The 20,271-nt window shown below is 44.9% G+C and overlaps 1 protein-coding gene across 2 annotated transcripts in view; it reads left to right on the top strand.

Moving 5' to 3' along the window:
- The first annotated feature begins 4,684 nt into the window (after positions 1 to 4,684).
- Positions 4,685 to 20,271, top strand: part of LOC141117422 (signaling lymphocytic activation molecule-like) — a 36,036-nt gene continuing 20,449 nt past the window's right edge. For both annotated transcript variants that reach the window (XM_073610283.1, XM_073610284.1), the window contains exons 1-3: positions 4,685 to 4,842; positions 6,642 to 6,965; positions 10,615 to 10,887. In XM_073610283.1, coding sequence (XP_073466384.1) covers positions 4,719 to 4,842; positions 6,642 to 6,965; positions 10,615 to 10,887 — 721 coding nt within the window. In that variant the 5' untranslated portion in view covers positions 4,685 to 4,718. The remainder of the gene's footprint in view (positions 4,843 to 6,641; positions 6,966 to 10,614; positions 10,888 to 20,271) is intronic.

Here is a 20,271-nt window from a genome sequence, read left to right as displayed (position 1 = left end):
ATTTATATGCACATGATTTTTAATGGCATCACAGTCTTAGTCCGTAGGGTTCAATATTGAGTTGGCCCACCCTTTGCAGCTATAACAGCTTCATCTCTTCTGGGAAGGCTGTCCACAAGGTTTAGGAGTGTGTCTATGGGAATGTTTGACCATTCTTCCAGAAGCTCATTTTTGAGGTCAGGCACTGATGTGGTCGAGAAGGCCTGGCTCACAGTCTTCTCTCTAATTCATCCCAAAGGTGTTCTATCGGGTTGAGGTCAGGACTTTGCGCAGGCCAGTCAAGTTCCTCCACCCCAATCTTGCTCATCCATGTCTTTATGGACATGCTTTGTGCACTGGTGTGCAATCATGTTGGAACAGGAAGGGACCATCCCCAAACTGTTCCCACAAAGTTGGGAGCATGAAATTGTCCAAAATATCTTGGTATTCTGACGCCTTAGAGTTCCCGTCACTGGAACTAAGGGGCCAAGTCCAACCCCTGAAAAACAAACCCACACTATAATCCCCCCTCCACCAAATGATTTGGACCAGTGCACAAAGCAAGGTCCATAAAGACATGAATTAGCAAGTTTGGGGTGGGGGAACTTGACTGGCCTGCACAGAGTCCTGACCTCAACCCAATAGAACTACTTCGGGATGAATTAGAGCGGAGACTGTAAGCCAGGCCTTCTCATCCAACATCAGTGCCTGACCTCACAAATGCGCTTCGGGAAGAATGGTCAAACACTCCCATAGACACACTCCTAAACCTTGTGGACAACCTTCCCAGAAGAGTTGAAGCTGTTATAGCCGCAAAGGGTGGGCCAACTCAATATTGAACCCTACGGACTAAGACTGGGATGCCTTTAAAGTTCATGTGCGTGTAAAGGCAGGTGTCCCAATACTTTTGGTATTATAGTGTAGTTTATGTTATCTCTGCCGAACAGCAGTGAGTCAGGAACTGAATTAATGTTCAGCAAAGTCCTTGCAATGTACTGTTTATAGCTTACCTGTAAGGAGATGTTTTTACTTTCTTAGTAAAACTGAATATTATTTAAAAATAAAATTACACCCTAAATGTTTTTTTTTTTTTTTTTCAGTTGAGTATGACAGGTGTCAGACTTCAGCTTTAGTGCAAAGTACTCCTCCAACCCTTGAGCCTGCTAAACTTGGCCTGTCATGGCTGTGTCAACTCTAATGCCTCGTACACACGATCGCACATCCCAACAACAAAATCCTAGGGTTTTTTCCGACGGATGTTGGCTCAAACTTGTCTTGCATATACACATTCACACAAAGTTGGTCGGAAATTCCGAACGTCAAGAACACGGTGACGTACAACACGTACGACGAGCCGAGAAAAATTAAGCTCAATAGCCAGTGCGGCTTTTATGCTTGATTCCGAGCATGCGTGGCACTTTGTGCGTCGGAATTGTGTACACACGATCAGAATTTACGTGAACGGATTTTTTTGTCAGAAAAATTGAGAACAAGATCTCAAATTTTGTGCGACGGAAATTCCGATGGAGCCTACACACGGTCGGAATTTCCGACAAAAGGCTCCCATCGAACATTTTCTATCGGAAAATCCGACTGTGTGTATGGGGTCAGTTAAGTGACCTCTATAATGAAATGTTGAAGTAACAAATATAAATGTACCATCATCCAGAAATCAATAATCAAAAGGGTTGGAAGCCAGATCCCCAGTCAGGCGACCAAAAACAGGAGCATATTGGACTATTCCGGTACAATAATAGTGGGTAATAATATGAAGCATATAACGATAAAAATAAAAATATGATAGTTTTTATTGATGCAGAAGACAAAACAAAGGTAATAGAATAAGACATGATAAAAGTACAAGTATATCACCAGTGGGATCATTGGTATACAGTACAACACAAAATCTCAGATATCATGTTCCTCGACTAGTTTCGCGGACATATACCGCTTCATCAGGAGGGAATCTAGAGATGATTATATTCTGACTAAACAGTCTGAACCTGACAAATAGAAAAAATACAATGGAATTTACCAAAATACATAGTGAGTAAAATTATATTCCAGCATCAACATTTACACCAGGGTAATACAAATTGGAGGGGGGAACAAAGGCGAGTCTGCTTACCCAGGTCCCAACAGGCCCCAGGCGCGTGGCCCCACCACCCGAGGGAGATCTCCCACGGCGACCTGGGGGAACTAACAAAATGACGGGGGTAATTGGCATAGGATAATTATTGTAGGGTAATAAGTGACCTGGATAACCACACACCGGAGGTGAAGCAAAGATGTGGAGGTAATAATGGAAGGTTAAAAGTGATAAAGTGGGTGACTGGTGAAAAATGTGAAAGGTAGCATAAAGTGAAACTACAGTGTGCAAGGAGTAGAAGGATTGCGTATGGTGACCAATTGGGTTGAAGAATATTGCTGAAACATAGAAGGCAATAGTGTTGAGTGGTGTGTGGTGCTCCTCCCCTTCCATCCCTCCCCTCCCCCCTCCCTTCCCCCTTTTTTCCCCCCCGCCCTCCCAATCCCCCCCTACCTTCCTCCTCCCCCTTTTTCCCCCCCCTTGTGTCCCCAGCCCCAGCCTATTCCCTCTTCCCCCTTCCCTTGTTCCCATCCTTCAACCTTTCATCTCTGCACTTTCACACCACTCAACACTATTGCCTTCTATGTTTCAGCAATATTCTTCAACCCAATTGGTCACCATACGCAATCCTTCTACTCCTTGCACACTGTAGTTTCACTTTATGCTACCTTTCACATTTTTCACCAGTCACCCACTTTATCACTTTTAACCTTCCATTATTACCTCCACATCTTTGCTTCACCTCCGGTGTGTGGTTATCCAGGTCACTTATTACCCTACAATAATTATCCTATGCCAATTACCCCCGTCATTTTGTTAGTTCCCCCAGGTCGCCGTGGGAGATCTCCCTCGGGTGGTGGGGCCACGCGCCTGGGGCCTGTTGGGACCTGGGTAAGCAGACTCGCCTTTGTTCCCCCCTCCAATTTGTATTACCCTGGTGTAAATGTTGATGCTGGAATATAATTTTACTCACTATGTATTTTGGTAAATTCCATTGTATTTTTTCTATTTGTCAGGTTCAGACTGTTTAGTCAGAATATAATCATCTCTAGATTCCCTCCTGATGAAGCGGTATATGTCCGCGAAACTAGTCGAGGAACATGATATCTGAGATTTTGTGTTGTACTGTATACCAATGATCCCACTGGTGATATACTTGTACTTTTATCATGTCTTATTCTATTACCTTTGTTTTGTCTTCTGCATCAATAAAAACTATCATATTTTTATTTTTATCGTTATATGCTTCATATTATTACCCACTATTATTGTACCGGAATAGTCCAATATGCTCCTGTTTTTGGTCGCCTGACTGGGGATCTGGCTTCCAACCCTTTTGATGTGTGTATGGGGCATAAGGCTGGCAAAGACCAAATTTTTTTGTCAAACTCTGCCCCTCTATACTGAAAAGCATTTGGTGAAGCATTGTATGTATGACAAAACACCCTATAATAGTTGTATAGCGCTTACCCCCGAAGGAGAGGCTGATTAATTATTATATCCGTAATTCACGTTTACCACCCAGCCCATCGCAGCCCATACAATCAGAAACAGTCAAAATTGCATTTTTCTCTTGCTTTATTAAGTAACATAAAATGCTCTTTTGTTGCTTTATCATCTTTTCACAGTCTCTCATGCAAGGAGCTAGAATCATTGCGGATAATATGAAATCACTTTGTGCGATTTCTTCAATCAGGGAAGATGGAAGTAGATTTGATAGAGAATAATCGATAAAGAGTCTCTCTGAATAACTTCTTCATCTGCAGAACTTTTTAAGGACAGTCTGTATCTCTATATGTGTGCTTTTAGCTTTACCGCTACCTTTTTACCACTACTTCCCATCTGCATGGTACTTCCAAGTTTGAGCTAAAGAAAAGTCACTCTAAATAACTCTTCCCGCTTGACTGATTGGCATTGCTGAACCCAAAGTCACAGGCCATCACCGCCTGTCTCACTGACTCATCCCTCTGGCAGTACCCTTCCCTTGGGCTTTCACTCACGTGATCAATAGTCCATGTACCACTCATAAACGATCGATCGCCCAGTTTCCTTCCGCTTTGTTGCTACTTCTTCCGCAATGATTCTTTGTTCCCTATCAGCTTTTCTGGTACGCTCCCTTCCCCGCAAGGGTGGCCAACGACACCAGCGACTACATGCTGTATGGTGTCATCTCTTCCTCTATGGAGGCCGGTTCTCCACCCTCCTCGCAAGGGGGGGCTCCGTTGGCTCCCCGGAGGGGGAACCTCTCCCCCCCGGGAACCTGGTTGGGCTTCTCCAAGCTCAAAACAGGAAACCCCTCACTGACCATGTGACCCGGCTTTTATATGAGAGTCCCGGGGCATTGTCCAACAAATTAATGATTGTCCGGGACTTGCACACAAACCACCTGCCACTCAAATCCCAAATGAACAAACAGGCCTGCTATAATGGCACAAGCCTGCCTAGATTTACCTGAAACTGTAAACTAGAGAAAAGAGTCAGATACATGAAAGTAGGTGCCTGCTACAGTTGCAAAACAGCATTTAAAACCGCAGTAAAAAAAAAAAAAAAACTCTACCAAAGGTGTTATTTCCGGGACGATATTATCTTAAAACAAATAGAGCAGATGTGTAGGAGATTTTTTTTTTTTCATTTTTCTAACCTAAAAGAGATGAAAGGATGTACAGTAGACCGTGTCAGTTCTCTGAAACTGCACAGGAAGGCAACACAAAATACTCACACAACTATGTTTTACTTCTGCTACATTATCTGCTTTATTGCCCACGGATGTTTTGGTAAGTACTTTTATTCATATTTTAAACCAATTTTCATTGATCTAAGACACAAAACTGAGGTGATTCTGTTGTAATTTAACATTAGACTGCACTCCGTAGTTGCAAGGCACACTATATACCAACCATTCTGAACCGGGGCTCCTTGGAACCCTAGTTCTCCTCCAGATGTTGCTAAGCTGTGACTCACTGACGTTTCTGCAGTTCTGAGCAGAGCCAGCCACATGCTGACAGTGATCTCTATAGCTGCCTGTAAGGGTGGCATTCTGACCTCCACTGTAGAGGGAGCCATTCTTCCCATTGAACACCAATGACCCCCAACAAAATTATTTTTGTAGGGGTTCCCCAAGACTTGAAAATTATTTTAAGTGTTCCTCTGGGGTAAAAATAAGTTGAGAAAGGCAGCTATATACTATGTGGCCAGATGATGTGGACATCCCTGGATTTACTGAATTCAGATGTTTCCAATGAAGGGTATTGTAAATGCTACAGCATACAAACATTTTGGACAATCATGCACTTCCAACATTGTAATCATGACTACAGGAGGACTATGCCCCTGTAAACAAGGCTAGCTCCATGAAGACATGGTTTGATGAGTTTGGTGTGGAGGAACTTGAGTGGCCTGCAGAGAGCTCTGACCTTACCCCCACTGAACACCTTTGAGCAGTTTGGTATGGAGGAACTTGAATGGCCTTCACAGAGCCCTGAGCTCATCCCTACTGGACACCTTTGACCAGTTTGGTGTGGGGAACTTGAATGGCCTGAACAGAGCCCTGAGCTCAACCCCACTGGACACCTTTGACCAGTTTGGTGTGGAGGAACTTGAATGGCCTGCACAGAGCCTTAAGCTCAACTCTACTGAACACCATTGACCAGTTTTACATGGGTGAACTTGAATGGCCTACACAGAGCCTTGAGCTCATCCCTACTGGACACCTTTGACCAGTTTGGTGTGGAGGAACTTCAGTGGCCTACACAAAGCCCTGACATCAACCCTACAGAAGAACTTTGGGATATATTGAAATACTGATGGTGAGCCAGATCATCTCATCCAAGATCAGAACCCGACCTCACAAAATTTCTTTCATGAATGGGCACAAATTTCCTCAGACACACTCCAAAATCTTGTAGAAACCCTTTCCAGAAGATTGTAGACTGATAGAGTCGCAAAAGGGGCAGACTTCAAAATCAATGGCTGTGGATTCGGAATGGGATGTCCAACAAGCTCATATACTGTAGGTGTGATGGTCAGATCAGTGTTGTGTAATACCACTTTTCTTGTTTATTGAAGGGACTCTAGCATCCTTCTCCTTGAAAGATTTCTCTCTTGTAAGCCCCTTTGCCCTGGCTATCAGATAACAGAGCAGTTGTTTCCACTGCAAGGCCAACCTCAGCTTTTACAGGTAATAGGTAATTTCACAATAAAAAACAAAAAACGAAATTTGTTGTAACTTTTAAAGAACCACAGAAATGAACTAAAATGAATTAAAATATTCATATCTTTTGAAGGTGCTTTCTAAAACTTACAGGGATAATCCTTAGGGACCAATCGGAATTATTCTTGCAGCGATATAGCTTAGGTAAATTGGCATCCTATTTAGCCACCAATAGGATGTCATTATACTGAAGCCAGATCAATGAAAGATCAATCCTGATTGATCCCAGTGGATTATTCCCTTCTTTTTTTTTAAATAATCTCCAGTAAATATAAATAAATTTAAAAAAACATATTGTATGTTTTCATTGCTTTGGTATTACTACTTTGAATAGGCTTGACAAAACATATCTTCTCCATAAAGGTTTGGTGTCTCAATGTAGCGACTTGGTCACTGAATTAAAGGGGGCTCTTGGACAACCCTTTCATTTTGAAAAAGTGGTTCTGGAATTGAAATCTGAAAGCTTGGTGCTGCAGCGGATCTTTAAAAACAAAAGAAAGAACCTACTGCCTTACAGTCAAAGTCCACAAGTGCCCAGAATATCTAATGACACAAGATACAGATACAACGGGGGAAATACCTCCTTTGAGATTCTAAAGCTGCAGAGGAAGGATCAAGGGATGTACGAGATAAAGGTCATCAATGGCAGCACAGAAACATTTTGTAAATATGACCTCAAAGTTTACGGTAAGATATATTGCATGATTAGGTAAGAGCAGGACGTGATCTAGATTCAGATGGTCTGTGAGACAAATCAATGGTAAACATACCAAATACAGAACTGAAAGGAAGACTCCCAAGAGATTAAAACTCATAGCAGAATTTACAAAGGTTTTGTGTACTTGCCCGCTGTTCTCTGGAATTCTCTTTCTCCATAATCAAACCTTCTTCCTTAGTCTTTCAGAACTTCTGATGTGATGCTCCTCCTCACTGGAGCTCTCTTCTTTTCTGAACACAACTTCACTCCATTCCTTCAGGAGTTCTCTTGTGCTGCTCCTCTTCTCTGGCATTCTCTTCCTCTACAATCACAACTTCCCACTTGTTTCATGCTGCTCTTCTGCCTCTCTAATCATCAGATCTCACTTATTATTTTAGGACACAACATATGCTGTTTCTTTTCTCTGAAATTTGAATTTCTGATCATTGCTGATTACTTATATCTCTGGGACTTCTTTCATGCTGATCTTCTTCTCTGAAGCTCTCTTCCTCTCTAGTTATAGCCATTCACTATTTTCTTTAGAACTTCTCACATCCTGCTCATTTTCTCTGGAGCTCTCTTCCTCTTCCATCCCTTATTTTATGTAATCCTTCAGGACTTCTCTATTGCTGTTCCACTTCTCTGGAGCACTCCTCATTGTCAATACTTCTCAGTTACATTTCTAGGACCTCTTTTATGACCCTTGTATTTTTTTCCTCTCTCTTCCTTTATGATCACCATATCACACTTATACCTTCAGGGTTTCTCTCTTGCTGCTCCTTATCTCTGACGCTCTCCACCTCTGTAATTCTTACTTTCAACTTACATCTCTAGGACTTCTTGCATGTTGCTCGTCATCTCTGGAGGTCTCTCGTATACTGTCCCTAATTCTCACTTTAGAACTTCTCACCTTGTGCTCCTCTGCTCTGAAGCTCTCTTCCTTTTTAATCATCATTTCTATCTCATTCCTTCGGGATTTCTCACATGCTGATCCTTTTCTATGAAACTCTCTTCCTTTTTTTAACCATCACTTTCCCGCATATTTAGGGCCTTTCTTTTTTAGTTCCTTTTCTTTGGACTCTAATCTCCTCTAATCACCACTTTGCTTTATTCCCTCATGACTTCCCATGTGTTGCTCCTCTTCTCTCATGCAATCCTTAATTCTTATCAGTGCTTCTTACTAATTTCTTCAGAACTCTCACGATCCTTCTCTTCTCTGGAGCTTTTTTCTTCTGATCACAATTTCTCCTCTGCTCTGAAGCGCTCTCCCTTTTTGACCATCACTTCTAACTCATTCCTTTAAAACTTCTCACATGCTGCTCACCTTTTTTGCAACTCTCCTTTTTACCATCCCTTCTCATAACCTTAGGACTTTTCTTGTGTACGTCTCCTCTTGTCTGGAGCTTTTTTTTTTGTAATCAGTACTTTCAACTTACTTCTTAGGAACTCCCATCAGGTTTCTTCTCTTCTTTGGAGCTTTTCTCTTCTGATCACAACTTTTCACTTTTTTTCTTTAGGACCTCATCTGTTTCTCCTCTTCTTTGAAGCTATCCTCATTTCTATTCAGTATTGCTTACCTACTTCTTGAAAACGTTTCTAAGGCTCCTCCTCTTTTCTGGAGATTTTTGCCTCTCATCACAAATTCTCACCTTTTCCTTTAGAACTTATGTGCTGTTCCTCTTATCTGGAACTTTCCTTATTTCTGATTATTGCTTCGCATGTACTTCTAAGGGACATCTCTCAGGTTTCTTTTCTTCTCTGGAGCTTTTTCCTTTTGAGGATTCTCTTTTTTACTGATCACCACTTCCCATTATTTGGTCCCGACTTCTTATGTGCTGCTCCGCTTTTCTGGAACTTTCCTTATTTCTGATTAGTTCTTCTTACATACTACTTAGGAACTTCTTTCAGGTTCCCTCTCTTCATTGGGGCTTTTCTCCTCTGATCACAAATTTCTATTTTTTTCTTCGGGACCTCTCGTGTGCTTCTTCTCTTATCTGAAGCTACCTTTAACTTTTAATCAGTAGAGCTTACTTACTTCTTGAGGACTTCTCTCAGGTTCCTTCTCTTTTCTGGATATTCTTGCCTCTCATCACACATTTTCACTTATTCCTTGTGGAACTTCTTATGTGTTGCTCCTCTTATCTGGATTTTTTCTTATTTCTGATCAGTGCTTCTTATTTACTTTTTAGGGACTTTTCTCAGGTTTCTTCTCTTCACTGGAGCTTTTTTCTTTGATCACAACTTCTCACAAATCCCTTCTGGACTTCTCATGGGCTGTGTCTCTTATCTGGAGCACTTCTTATTTCTGATCAGTATTTTTTACTTACTACCCTAGGGACATCTCTCAGGTTTTTTTTTTTTTCATCTTATCACAATTTCTCACTTATTCCTTGGGATTTCCGATGTGATGCTCCTCTTTGGAGTCTCTTCTTCTCTGACCACCACTTCCCATTATTTGGTCCTGACTACTCATGTGCCGCTTCTATTTTCTGCAGCTATCCTTATAGCAGGATTGTCCTCCCCCCCAGCTGTGCACAAGCAGAATCTTCAGCTCTGAAGACGCCCTTAGGGCTGGGAAGCTCTCCTCCTGGGAAAATAATCCTGTTCTCTCAGGCTCCAAACTATTTATGCAATCCCACAGCCACCATCTGGGCACACTTCCCTGGGATTAGCAGGAGCCACATAAATATTCAGGCTCTCCCACCCAGAACATTCTGGAAACCTCCACAAGGCAGGGGGAATCAATCAAACCCACAGCCTGCAGAGCCCCGAGCAGCCCAAAGTAATATCAAGCTGCTCTGCTGATTACAGGAGAGCCACGAGAACTAAATTTGCCTTAACTAACTAGCAACACTTCTGGGGGGGGGTACTACACTTATGTCTTAGGGCCATGTCTATTACCCTTTGTGTTCTCTGGAGCTATTTTCTTCTGATCCCAACTTCTCACTTATTCCTTCTAAACTTCCCACTGGCTGCTCCTCTTATCTCCCTTTCTGACCATGATTTCTCATAGCTCTGATTTCGCCGATTAAATAAACCACTCATTAGAGTAACCAGAATACCTGTGAGATTGAGCCCTTAATTATGTTTTTTAAATTATTATTTTTTTCTTTTTAATAGCCCCTTGGGGGTTGGTGAAATATTAAATAGACACCCAATGTCTTACTTTTGAGACAGAAAAAGAGATTGAGGAAACACATTCCCCAATCCTTTCACCGCAGCGCTAGCTGCCGAGTGAATGGACAGAAAGCTTTCTCTACAGAGGATCTCTGTTCATTCATAAACTGAAGCATTGTAAACATAGGGAGGGCCACAGGATGATTAGTTCTAAGTAGTACGTGATTAGTTTTAGTAACTGCTCCCACTCCTGGTGCTCTGGGGCCCCTGGGGCTAAACTTATGGGGCCTGGGCCCCGTACTGAAGGGTAGGTGCTAACTCCGTATCAGCATCCCTGCTCACGGACTTCTCTGTTCACTTTCTGATCACTGCTTCCCACCACTTTAAATGAAGTATGGTATAATGTTTTTGTTGTAGCCCCTGAATGCCCTTAGCTCCCACAATGCTTAGTATGAATATACTGAAGAAATAAATATAATAGTGACAAAAATTAAAACCCCAGAATTCTTTCCCTCTTCACAGAGAAGATCAATAATGTGACGGTCAACTTAACTCACAGCCTCCAGAATGACAGCTGCATGGTCACCATGGACTGTGTCCCTCAGACTGGGGACAATATAACCTTTGGCTGGATTATGAACCAGACAGATTTACACTACAAACTACTAAACAGCACTTTAAGAGTTTGGGTCACAAAAGACAATGCAACCAGCACCTACACCTGCCAAGCCGAGAACCCTGTCAGCAAGGTTTCTCGTAAGGTCAACTTAATGGAGATATGCGGCATGAGACCAGGTATATATATTCTATATTACACATTTATTATCAATATTAGAAGGTGAACCCTGATTTTTTTTTAAGGGAAGGGATGGTCGGCACTCAAGATGACATCCAAAAAATAGTATTCCTATATTGAAAAGACATGTACAACGCTGTACAAATGGGCTACGTGTTTCGTACGTTAGTCCTTAGTCAGGAGTCCTGACTAAGGACTAACGTCTAAAAAACATAGGCTGTTTTTAGACTGCGGCACATGCTTTTCAATAAAGGAATACTATTTTTTGGATGTCATCCTGAGTGCCGACTATCCCTTTTCTTATTCCGGTACGTTGGAGGTGTCGGCAGCCTTGAGGTCTGAGCACCGGGCAGAGAAGTTATGTGGGAAGGTTGTAGCGCCTACACAACTATTTCCCCCAGATTTTTGACACCTGTGTATCAGGAGAATTTGAGTATCGATATTTGTGCAGATGCTTGGTATCAGCACTGATACCGGTATAGGTGCATCCCTAAAGATTTGTGTTGTGTCTGTTGAACCTGGTTTAAATCAAGACAAGCTTGGGAGAAGGTACACTTCCTAATGTTTTTGAAATCCTTCTGCTTGTGTGCAACTGATAAACCACATGAATATAAAGGGGTCTTGTTTGCCCCCATGATTCACTCAACTTTCACCAAAGTGTAGCGCTACCATCCCCACCCACCCCCCGCAAGGGCTGCTGGTTTGTGTTCCAGGTTCCTCTCCCACTAGTGCAGCAACAGCCAGGCAAACACCAACATTCACTCCTCTGGCTCAGAAAAAAAAGAGCCTAGGGGTTTCCTTTTTGAAAGTTTATTGCAAGTTAAAGTGTCACTAAACCAAATCATAAAAAACTATGAATAAATTGTGTATTACATGCTTTTCATACTCATTCACCATGAGATTAAATTTCTGTTTTTTGCAACAACAAAAAAACTGGTTGATTCTGCTGCTCTCTATCTCCGCCTTCTGTTTATGTCCCCAATTCAGCTAGGGATTTTCAGAGCATGATGGCAGCTCTGCACATGCTCAGTTTTCTGCACATGCTCGAATTCTTTGTAGCATATCTTGCACAATCTTTCTTTCACCTCCTACGCTTCTCATAAGACAAAAAAACAGGCTGTGTATTGGGGTGGGGAAATTCCTTTTATTGAGTCTATAACAACCCTGATAACCTTCTTATAGCGTGTGTAGTGAAATGTTCAAGGCTGAAAAAAACTTTTATTTACACACTGCCTGCCTAGGGAGCAACCTATAATGGTATGTACATGTCTATGTAGATTAGCTGTGAGAGGGGAGGGGGGGAATTCCTCCATCAGCTCTCCCTGCTGATTTGACAGTCTACTGAAGTTTGAATATCTCTGTGTGCCTGTGTTCAAATAAACAGTTCATGTTCAGCAGCCAACACAAGTACTGTCTAGTTCTTGGTTATCAGCGGCTTGGAATATCTGATATCTATATTCAGACTGGAGGAAGCGGTATGTGACGAAAGCACTCAAGCGGAGTGTGGGACGTTTCGTGGCATTGGTGGCAAGCAGTGGGACACTTCCTGCAGTCTGGGACATCCAAACCTCCACCTGGATCCAAGATCAGGATAGCAGACTTCAGTCACACCAGCGGAGATATGGATTTGGCATCAGATTTCCCGGGGCTCCTGCGGATCGTCCTTTCAGCATACTCCAGGACTGTGTCTGCGGATGAATACCTGGAGCTCAGGCAGCAGATTCAGGTAGGACTCTGGATTGGAGCCCTCCAGGTCGCTCGTATGCAACAGGGCAAGTGATTTCCAACCCCAGAGCAGCAGGAAAGTGACCAGCGGGCGTTGCGGATGGCATTCCTGGGAGAGCGGCCCCTGGAGCAATGGGTGACTGAGTTGGACAGGCTGGTCCAGCAGGAGATAGAGCTAGACAATCTTTATCGGGCTCTGCAATAGCACGCAGAGCAGGAATATTTAAGGGAGACAACAGAATGCTCTCCGGAGGGATATGACTTTGGCAGCCCTGGATTGCTGTGGAAGAGCCTTACAGATCATTTATGTTTTGGCGATGAAGGGGAACCTACCCTTGAGGACTTGCGAGAATACAGAGGGGCTGTGCTTAGTCTTGCAGGGGTCTCAGAGCTTAAACCTGATCTGGACTATTTGCTAAGGAAGGGACAGCATCTGGAAAGGGCATAGAGGAAACTGCTAGAACATGTTCAGCGGCATGCCAGAGAATCGGCAGTGCAAACTCTGGAGATTGCCGTCTCCAAAGCTGAAGTGCTGACAACAGGGCAGAGCTCTGCTAACCTCCGCCCAGCATCGATAACATCTGCTGGGTTCTATGGATAGGAGATGGTGAACTTCTATCCCCAGACACCAGTTCCGGAGACTGGGGATTTAATATACTTCTCTGCTGAGGAAGGACAACCTGGTGAGCCTCCAGCAGAATAGCTGGCATCAGGGCCAAACATCAGTGAGCTCTGCCCACCAACAGCAGCTTCAGCCTCCCTGAAAGAAGAGGCAGTCCGTCTTTCTTACACAATACTGATAGAGACATAGGAGTTTCTGCCAGCAGCCTCTTTTTTGGCGTTACCAGAAATGTTTCCAGCTGAATCGCTGACAACTGGACAGAGGGTACAAGACCTCTGCCCGACACCTGCAGCAGTTCCGAAGGGCCCAGGGTGAAAAGATGGTCACTTCCCAGCAGCAGATTAAGATCCAGGGGGAGAAGGGGGAGGAGGTGTTTGTCCTCCTTTCCCAACAGTTGGCCAGGATGGAGGAAGCAATCTTCCTCCCCAGCAAAGATCAGTGCGCCTGGGAGACAGTACCAGAGACATGTCGTCCCAGCAGCCAGAGAGTAAGGGAGGTGAAGCAGTTGGCTTCCTTTCCCAGCAGCTTATGGCACCCCAGAATGATACCAGCAACCCAGCAGAAGGGCTGGCAACAGGGCAGAGGGCTGCTGGTCTCTGCCCTCAACTAACAGAAGATGGAATTTCTGGGTAGTGGATGGGACTTCGGTCTCCACTGACCCAACTCCAGAAAAAGGGGTGGCACAGGGACAGGAGGAGCCTTTCTCTGCAAACACTGGGGGATGTTCATCTAGTAACAGTGGAGGGGACTTCAGTCTCCACTTGTATACCCCAGGGATGCTGGGCAGTCGGCCCAGATCCCCAACATCCTGACAGAGTGAGCCCAGTCACCCTATCTTCTCTCTAGCGGCTGAAAGGACTCCAGGGAGAAGGACCAGTCCTCCATTCTTCCCAGAGGCGGGTATGTTCTACAAGAGAGGCAGAGGTTGGCTTGGTGAGTAATGATCTGTTTGGGACAATGTGTGAGTATAGGCATTGGGGGACTGAAACTATGGACTAACTTCAAAGTCAACCCGTTTGGGGTCTCCTTGTGTGCTAGTCTTCTGCCAAAAGGGGAGATGTGTGACGGAAGTCACTTTGGGCGGGGGGCTTGGGGAACCCAGGTTACCTTGGAGAGCACTGGAAGCTCCTTGTCCAGCTCCCCCGACCCCTCCTTTGTGTAAGTCCACCTGTGTCTATTAGGAGCACAGGGTGACTGAGAACCCCAGTTGGACCTCAAGAATATATGAAGATAAAGTCCACCATTCATCAGAGACCATTGCTAGATGGTTTCAGGTGGGGTTGGGGTTGCTATATGTTTGTTAGGTGGGGTTGTATCCCATTGTTCTATTGTGTCTGTCTGCCTTGGGAGCAACCTATTATGGGATGTAGATGTCTATGTAGATTAGCTGTGAGAGGGGAGGGGGGGAATTCCTCCAACAGCTCTTCCTGCTGATTGGACAGTCTACCGGTGAGAAGTTTGAATATCTCTGTGTGCCTGTGTTCAAAAAAACAGTTCATGTTCAGCAGCCAAAATGAGTACTGTCTAGTTCTTGGTTGTCAGCGGTTTGGAATATCTGATATCTATATTCAGACTGGAGGAAGCGGTATATGACGAAAGCACTCAAGCGGAGTGTGGGACATTTGGTTACAGACACTAATGATAGAGCACTATTACCCCCACTGAAATCAAGGGTGGGGCACTATTGCACCCACTGACACCAGTGATGAGGCGCTATTCCTCTGACTAATACCAATGATGGGGCACTATTCCCCCCACTGATACCAACAATGGTGCACTATTCCTCCCACTGATACCAATGATAGGACACTATTCCTCTCACTGATACTAATGATGGGACACTATTCCTCCCACTGATAATAATGATGGGACACTATTCCTCCCACTGATACCAATGATGGCTCACTATTCCTCCCACTGATACCAACAATGGTACATTATCCCCCCACTGATACCAAAGATGCACTATTCCACCCACTGACACCAGTGATGGGGCACTATTCCTCTTGCTGACACAAATGATGGGGCACTATTCCTCCCACTGACACCAATGATGGGGCACTATTGATCTTTTATTAAAAAGAATCAAGCAACCAATTTTATACAAAAGTAAAAAACAAAACCATAGTACAAAACTTCAACAGAAATCCAAGGAATACACATTCATGTTCAGAATATATACAATATATACATAATCCGTTACCAAAACTATTTACATAAAGCAGCAGAGAGGGCCTAAGAGGCACAACCCATCACCTATGTACGCAGCCATTTATCAAAAATTAAACCAAAAAATAATAATCTAGGGTGATAAGAGACAGACAGCCACACCCGGGAAAGAGACTCCTGGCAGTCAGGGAGGCTTGAAACCCCTCCACGCCTTTAACCAAGCCCCCTGACTCCGCTTGTCTCTCTCAAGTACCCGAATCTTCTCCACCTCATGCAGAATGTCATACACCACCACCTCAACAGGAAGGATTTTATGCCGAATGCTGACCTGACACCGTGCGTTCCAAGTGAAATAACGGACTACTAGGCTAACTAGAAAAAGTGTATCTAAACAAAAAACCCCACCAGTATTGAATGCTCCATACACCCACTCAGCATAACCCAGCCTGGAGAGGAAAGGGACACCGAGGGCCAGCCCCACCTGTTTGTACACCTCTATGTTAAAAGGGCAATGAAGCAGAAAATGGTCCATAGTCTCCTCCTCACCTGCACACTCCTCCCGAGGACAGCTACGATCCACCCCACTGCGGAATTTCAAATTGCCCCGAACAAAGAGTCTCCCATGGAAGCACATCCAGGCCAGATCCTTGAATTTAGGAGGTACTCTGTCCAAATTAATAAGTCTTAACCCTGCCCTCAAAACTGGGCCTGGGCAATCCCTTAAGGCCAGTGGGTCATGAAAGACTTCGCTCAAGATTCGACTCATAAGGACTTTCCTCGGAACCGATCTGAGATCTTCAGCCGACAATCGCCACTGCCGTAGTAACTTCAGGCACGGAGCGACATAGGCTGGTAGTTGACCACGATGACCCCTGAGATTCTTCACTTGGCCACCTTCTTCCCAAAGTCGTAGAAAAGGCCTAAACCAAGATCTAAATATGCCTGCCCATCCAGGAGGTTCCACTGCAAGCATATTACCAATATTAAACTTGAGAAAAAGCAGTGAAAAGAAAAGAACTGGGTTGACCATACCTAAGCCACCCTCCCTCCTGGATAGATAGGTGACATTCCTCTTGATGGGGTTCAGTCTGTTCCCCCACAACATCTGGAAGAACACACTACTGACCCTAGCATAGAGAGACACTGGCAAGATGCAGACAAAGCTGACATACAAGAAGATCGGAATCAGGTAAGTCTTAATCAGATCAACCCTTTCCCTCATAGATAACTTCCATCTCTTCCAGCTGACCACCTTAGTATTGGCAATTTCCAGTCTGCCTTCCCAGTTTTTGAGGCCATAATCGCCGGGTCCAAATTCAATGCCTAAAATCTTAATTCTTTCCTGGGGCACTGGAAAGGTGTCCGGGAGATCAAACCCCTCACCTTCCTTTCCCATCCAGAAAACTTCACTCTTTTCCTGAATGATCTTGGAGCCTGATGCTTCAGAATACCGTGATGTCAGAGAGACCACCTTCTCCGCTTCATCCGCCCCGGTGACAATCACCGACACATCGTCCGCATAGGCAACAACCCTCAAAGGCGGCTCACCCGGGAGCCCCACTGGCACCCCACACAACATGCTGCTCTCTAGCCTCCTGATGAAGGGGTCAATTGCAAACACATAGAGCAGGGGACTCAGGGGACAACCCTGGCGCACCCCGGAGCCAACCTCAAAGGACTGCCCAACCCAACCATTAACAAGAGGAAAGCTCTCTGCCCCCTTATACAGGACTTTTAACCAATCGGCAAAACCATCCGGCAGACCGTACTTACTAAGGACCAACCACAGGTACTCATGGTTAACACGATCAAAAGCCTTTGCCTGATCCAATGTCAGCAAATACTTTCCCCAGCCTGCAGCCCTGCATCGCTCCAAGGCCTCCCGGACAGCTAAAACTGCTGTGAAGGTGCACCTACCCTGGACCGAACAGTGCTGATGGCGAGAAAGCAAAGACTCTGCTACTGACGATAGGCGCCAGAAAATGATCTTTGCCAGTATCTTTCTATCGACACTAAGAAGGCTGATGGGGCGCCAATTCTCAATCATCGAAGGATCTTTACCCTTTGAAAGAAGAATCACAGCTGAGTGCCTCATGGAAGGGGGAAGTACCCCCTCAGCAAGGCAACTGTTAAAAACCTCTACCAAATGTGGGGCCAGAATAGACTTAAAAGCTTTGTAAAACTCAGCCGTCAAGCCATCCGGTCCAGGTGACTTTTTGATGGCAAGCTGTTCAATTGCCCTCATCACCTCTTCAACTGTGATCTCCTCTGTCAAATTCATCAATGGGACATCTTCATCATCTAGACCTGGAGTAGAGTCCAAAAAGCTTTCCATCTTGTCACGGTCAAGCTCTTTCCTCCCAAGAAGGTCAGCATAAAAGGACCTCACGACCTCCAGAATCCCTGACCTGGACTTTGTCAAGGAACCTGTACTGTCCTTAAGGCCAATGACCGTTTTAACAGCTACACCTTGTTTGCAGTTCTGGTAAGGGTCAGGCGAGTGGTACTTCCCATAGTCCCTCTCCAGAACCAAAGAGGCATGCCGGTCATATTGACACTTCCTGAGAAGGAGTTTCACTTCGGAGATTGCCCCGGGATCTCCTCCTCTCGAGACAAGAATATCCAGCTTCCTCCGTAAACGTTGGTAGGTCATGTATTTATTAACTAAGCAAGTGAAGGCGCAAAAAACGGAAACCTCATGATACTATTGGGTCAGTAACAAGCTAAGAGATGAATAAAATTAATATAATCCACAGAGTCTATGTAAACACAGGCAAAATGGTATATGAAAAAGTCCACACAGAGGGCTGCCTTCCAAAGAGAGCTGAAACCAGACTCCTGAATCTGCAGAGAAGAACACAAGGGAGGGGGAGGCGCCTCTAAGTGCAGTATTAAAATCAATTTATTTAAAGAACACTATACAAGCAACTCACATTTTGTAGGGTAAAAAACGGCATGTAATGTGGTAAAGAGCTTGATGAAAGAGCGCAGCTACTGTGTCATCGTAGCCCGTACGCTCATGAAACGCGTCGCATTCCAGTGACGTCACAGCTCCGCGCCTGCCTTCCACCAGCGTCCCAGGCCTCGCTTTGGATTTCAACATCACCGCGGCCGGCTCGAGCGGTGTTTTTCTACAAAGCTGAACGCATAGCAGGCAGCAGGGACTTCCGTGACCGATCTGATGGACTCCTTCCATGGATTTTACCACATTACATGCCGTTTTTTACCCTACAAAATGTGAGTTGCTTGTATAGTGTTCTTTTAATAAATTGATTTTAATACTGCACTTAGAGGCGCCTCCCCCTCCCTTGTGTTCTTCCATGTATTTATTAAACTGCTTTCTATTGGCTAGGCCCCTGAAGAATCCAGCGATCCTCTTTTTGGTCAGCTCCCACCACTCAGCCTTGCTGCTACAAAAGTCCAGGATGGTCACCTGTGCCTGAAAGAATTCCTCAAAGGATTGTCTAACATGTTCTTCCTTGAGTAGAGTCGAATTCAATCTCCAGATGCCCTTACCCCTCTGAGGGGCGTCTGAAGCATTCAGGACCACAGATAGCATACAGTGATCAGAGAACTCTACTGCCTGCACCACCGGGGGTGAGAAAGCAGAGGTCTCCTTAAAAAAAAACCTATCTATCCTACTCTGACTATTACCTCGATGAAAGGTGAACCCGGTGTCATCCGGGAGGTGCTTAATGTGCACATCCACAAGACCAGCATCCCTAACCATACTATTTAAAAAAACGCTATCATATCCCAGCCTGTCCTTGAAGTCCTTCCTGTCCTTGGGCCTAGTTACTGTATTAAAGTCACCTCCAAAGACCACTTGCCGGGATGTAAAAAGAAATGGCTTGATCCTTGTAAAAAGGCATTTCCTGTCCCACTTTGTGTGCGGCCCATAAACATTAATTAGGCGCAGGTCCTGCCCTCCCACAAGGACGTCTAAGACCATACATCTCCCAATCTCCACCTCAATAACCCGCCGGACAGTTACCATGCCGGTTTTAAACAACACCGCCACACCGCCGTAAGGCTCGGCCGCAAGAGACCAGTAAGATGGACCATACCTCCACTCTCTCTTGGCCATATGAATATCTGCCAAGGAGGTGAGCCTAGTCTCTTGCAAAAATAAAATTTCAGCATCTAATTGGCTGAACAAAAAGAAGGCCATAGAACGAGCTCTTACTGACTTAATGCTGGCGACATTTATTGTCACCACTTTTAACGGAGGGGGAACCGCCATTTGGGTTATTGGGTGGATTGCTTCATAGCTCCCCTCTGCTGCTCATCACCAGATGCCTCTCTCTTTCTTGAGGCCGCCTCAAACTCCATTTCGGAATCAGAACTTCGCTCCGAAGAAGCTCCAGATGAGGACCTATAACGGTTGGAGACAGGCACTGGAGCCTGTTCCGTCCTCACCACCTGCTTCTTCCGCTTCCCAACCTTCCTTCTCTCCTCCAGGTACTGCAGGTCAGCTTCAGAGATGCCCTCATCTCTTACTTTTTCCTGTAAAGTCTTTACAGAAGACTTCTTTACAGAGGAAGAAGCGACCTTTCTAGTACCCACTACCACTCCTGGTGGGGGGGGGCTCCCTTTGAATCAGACTTAGGAGGGGTAGACTCCTGGGGGGGAACTGACTCGGGGGGCACAGACTTGGAAGGTTCTGACACAAGAGGAGGGGATACAGTAGGCTGGTGGGACACAGAGACAGATACAGAAGGAATACTTACAGACACAGGAGGGGTGGCCACAGGAACTGGAGAGGGATCCTGAGCAGGACCAGGGGAGTGAGTCACCGCAGAGGAGGATGGTACACCAGGGGCATCACCCTCCATCCTGTCCAGCCTCGACAAGTCATCTATTACCT

Source organism: Aquarana catesbeiana, linkage group LG13 (genome assembly GCF_042186555.1).
Source record: "Aquarana catesbeiana isolate 2022-GZ linkage group LG13, ASM4218655v1, whole genome shotgun sequence".
In the NCBI taxonomy this organism is placed as follows: domain Eukaryota; kingdom Metazoa; phylum Chordata; class Amphibia; order Anura; family Ranidae; genus Aquarana; species Aquarana catesbeiana.
This window is presented reverse-complemented; position numbering and strand designations above follow the sequence as displayed.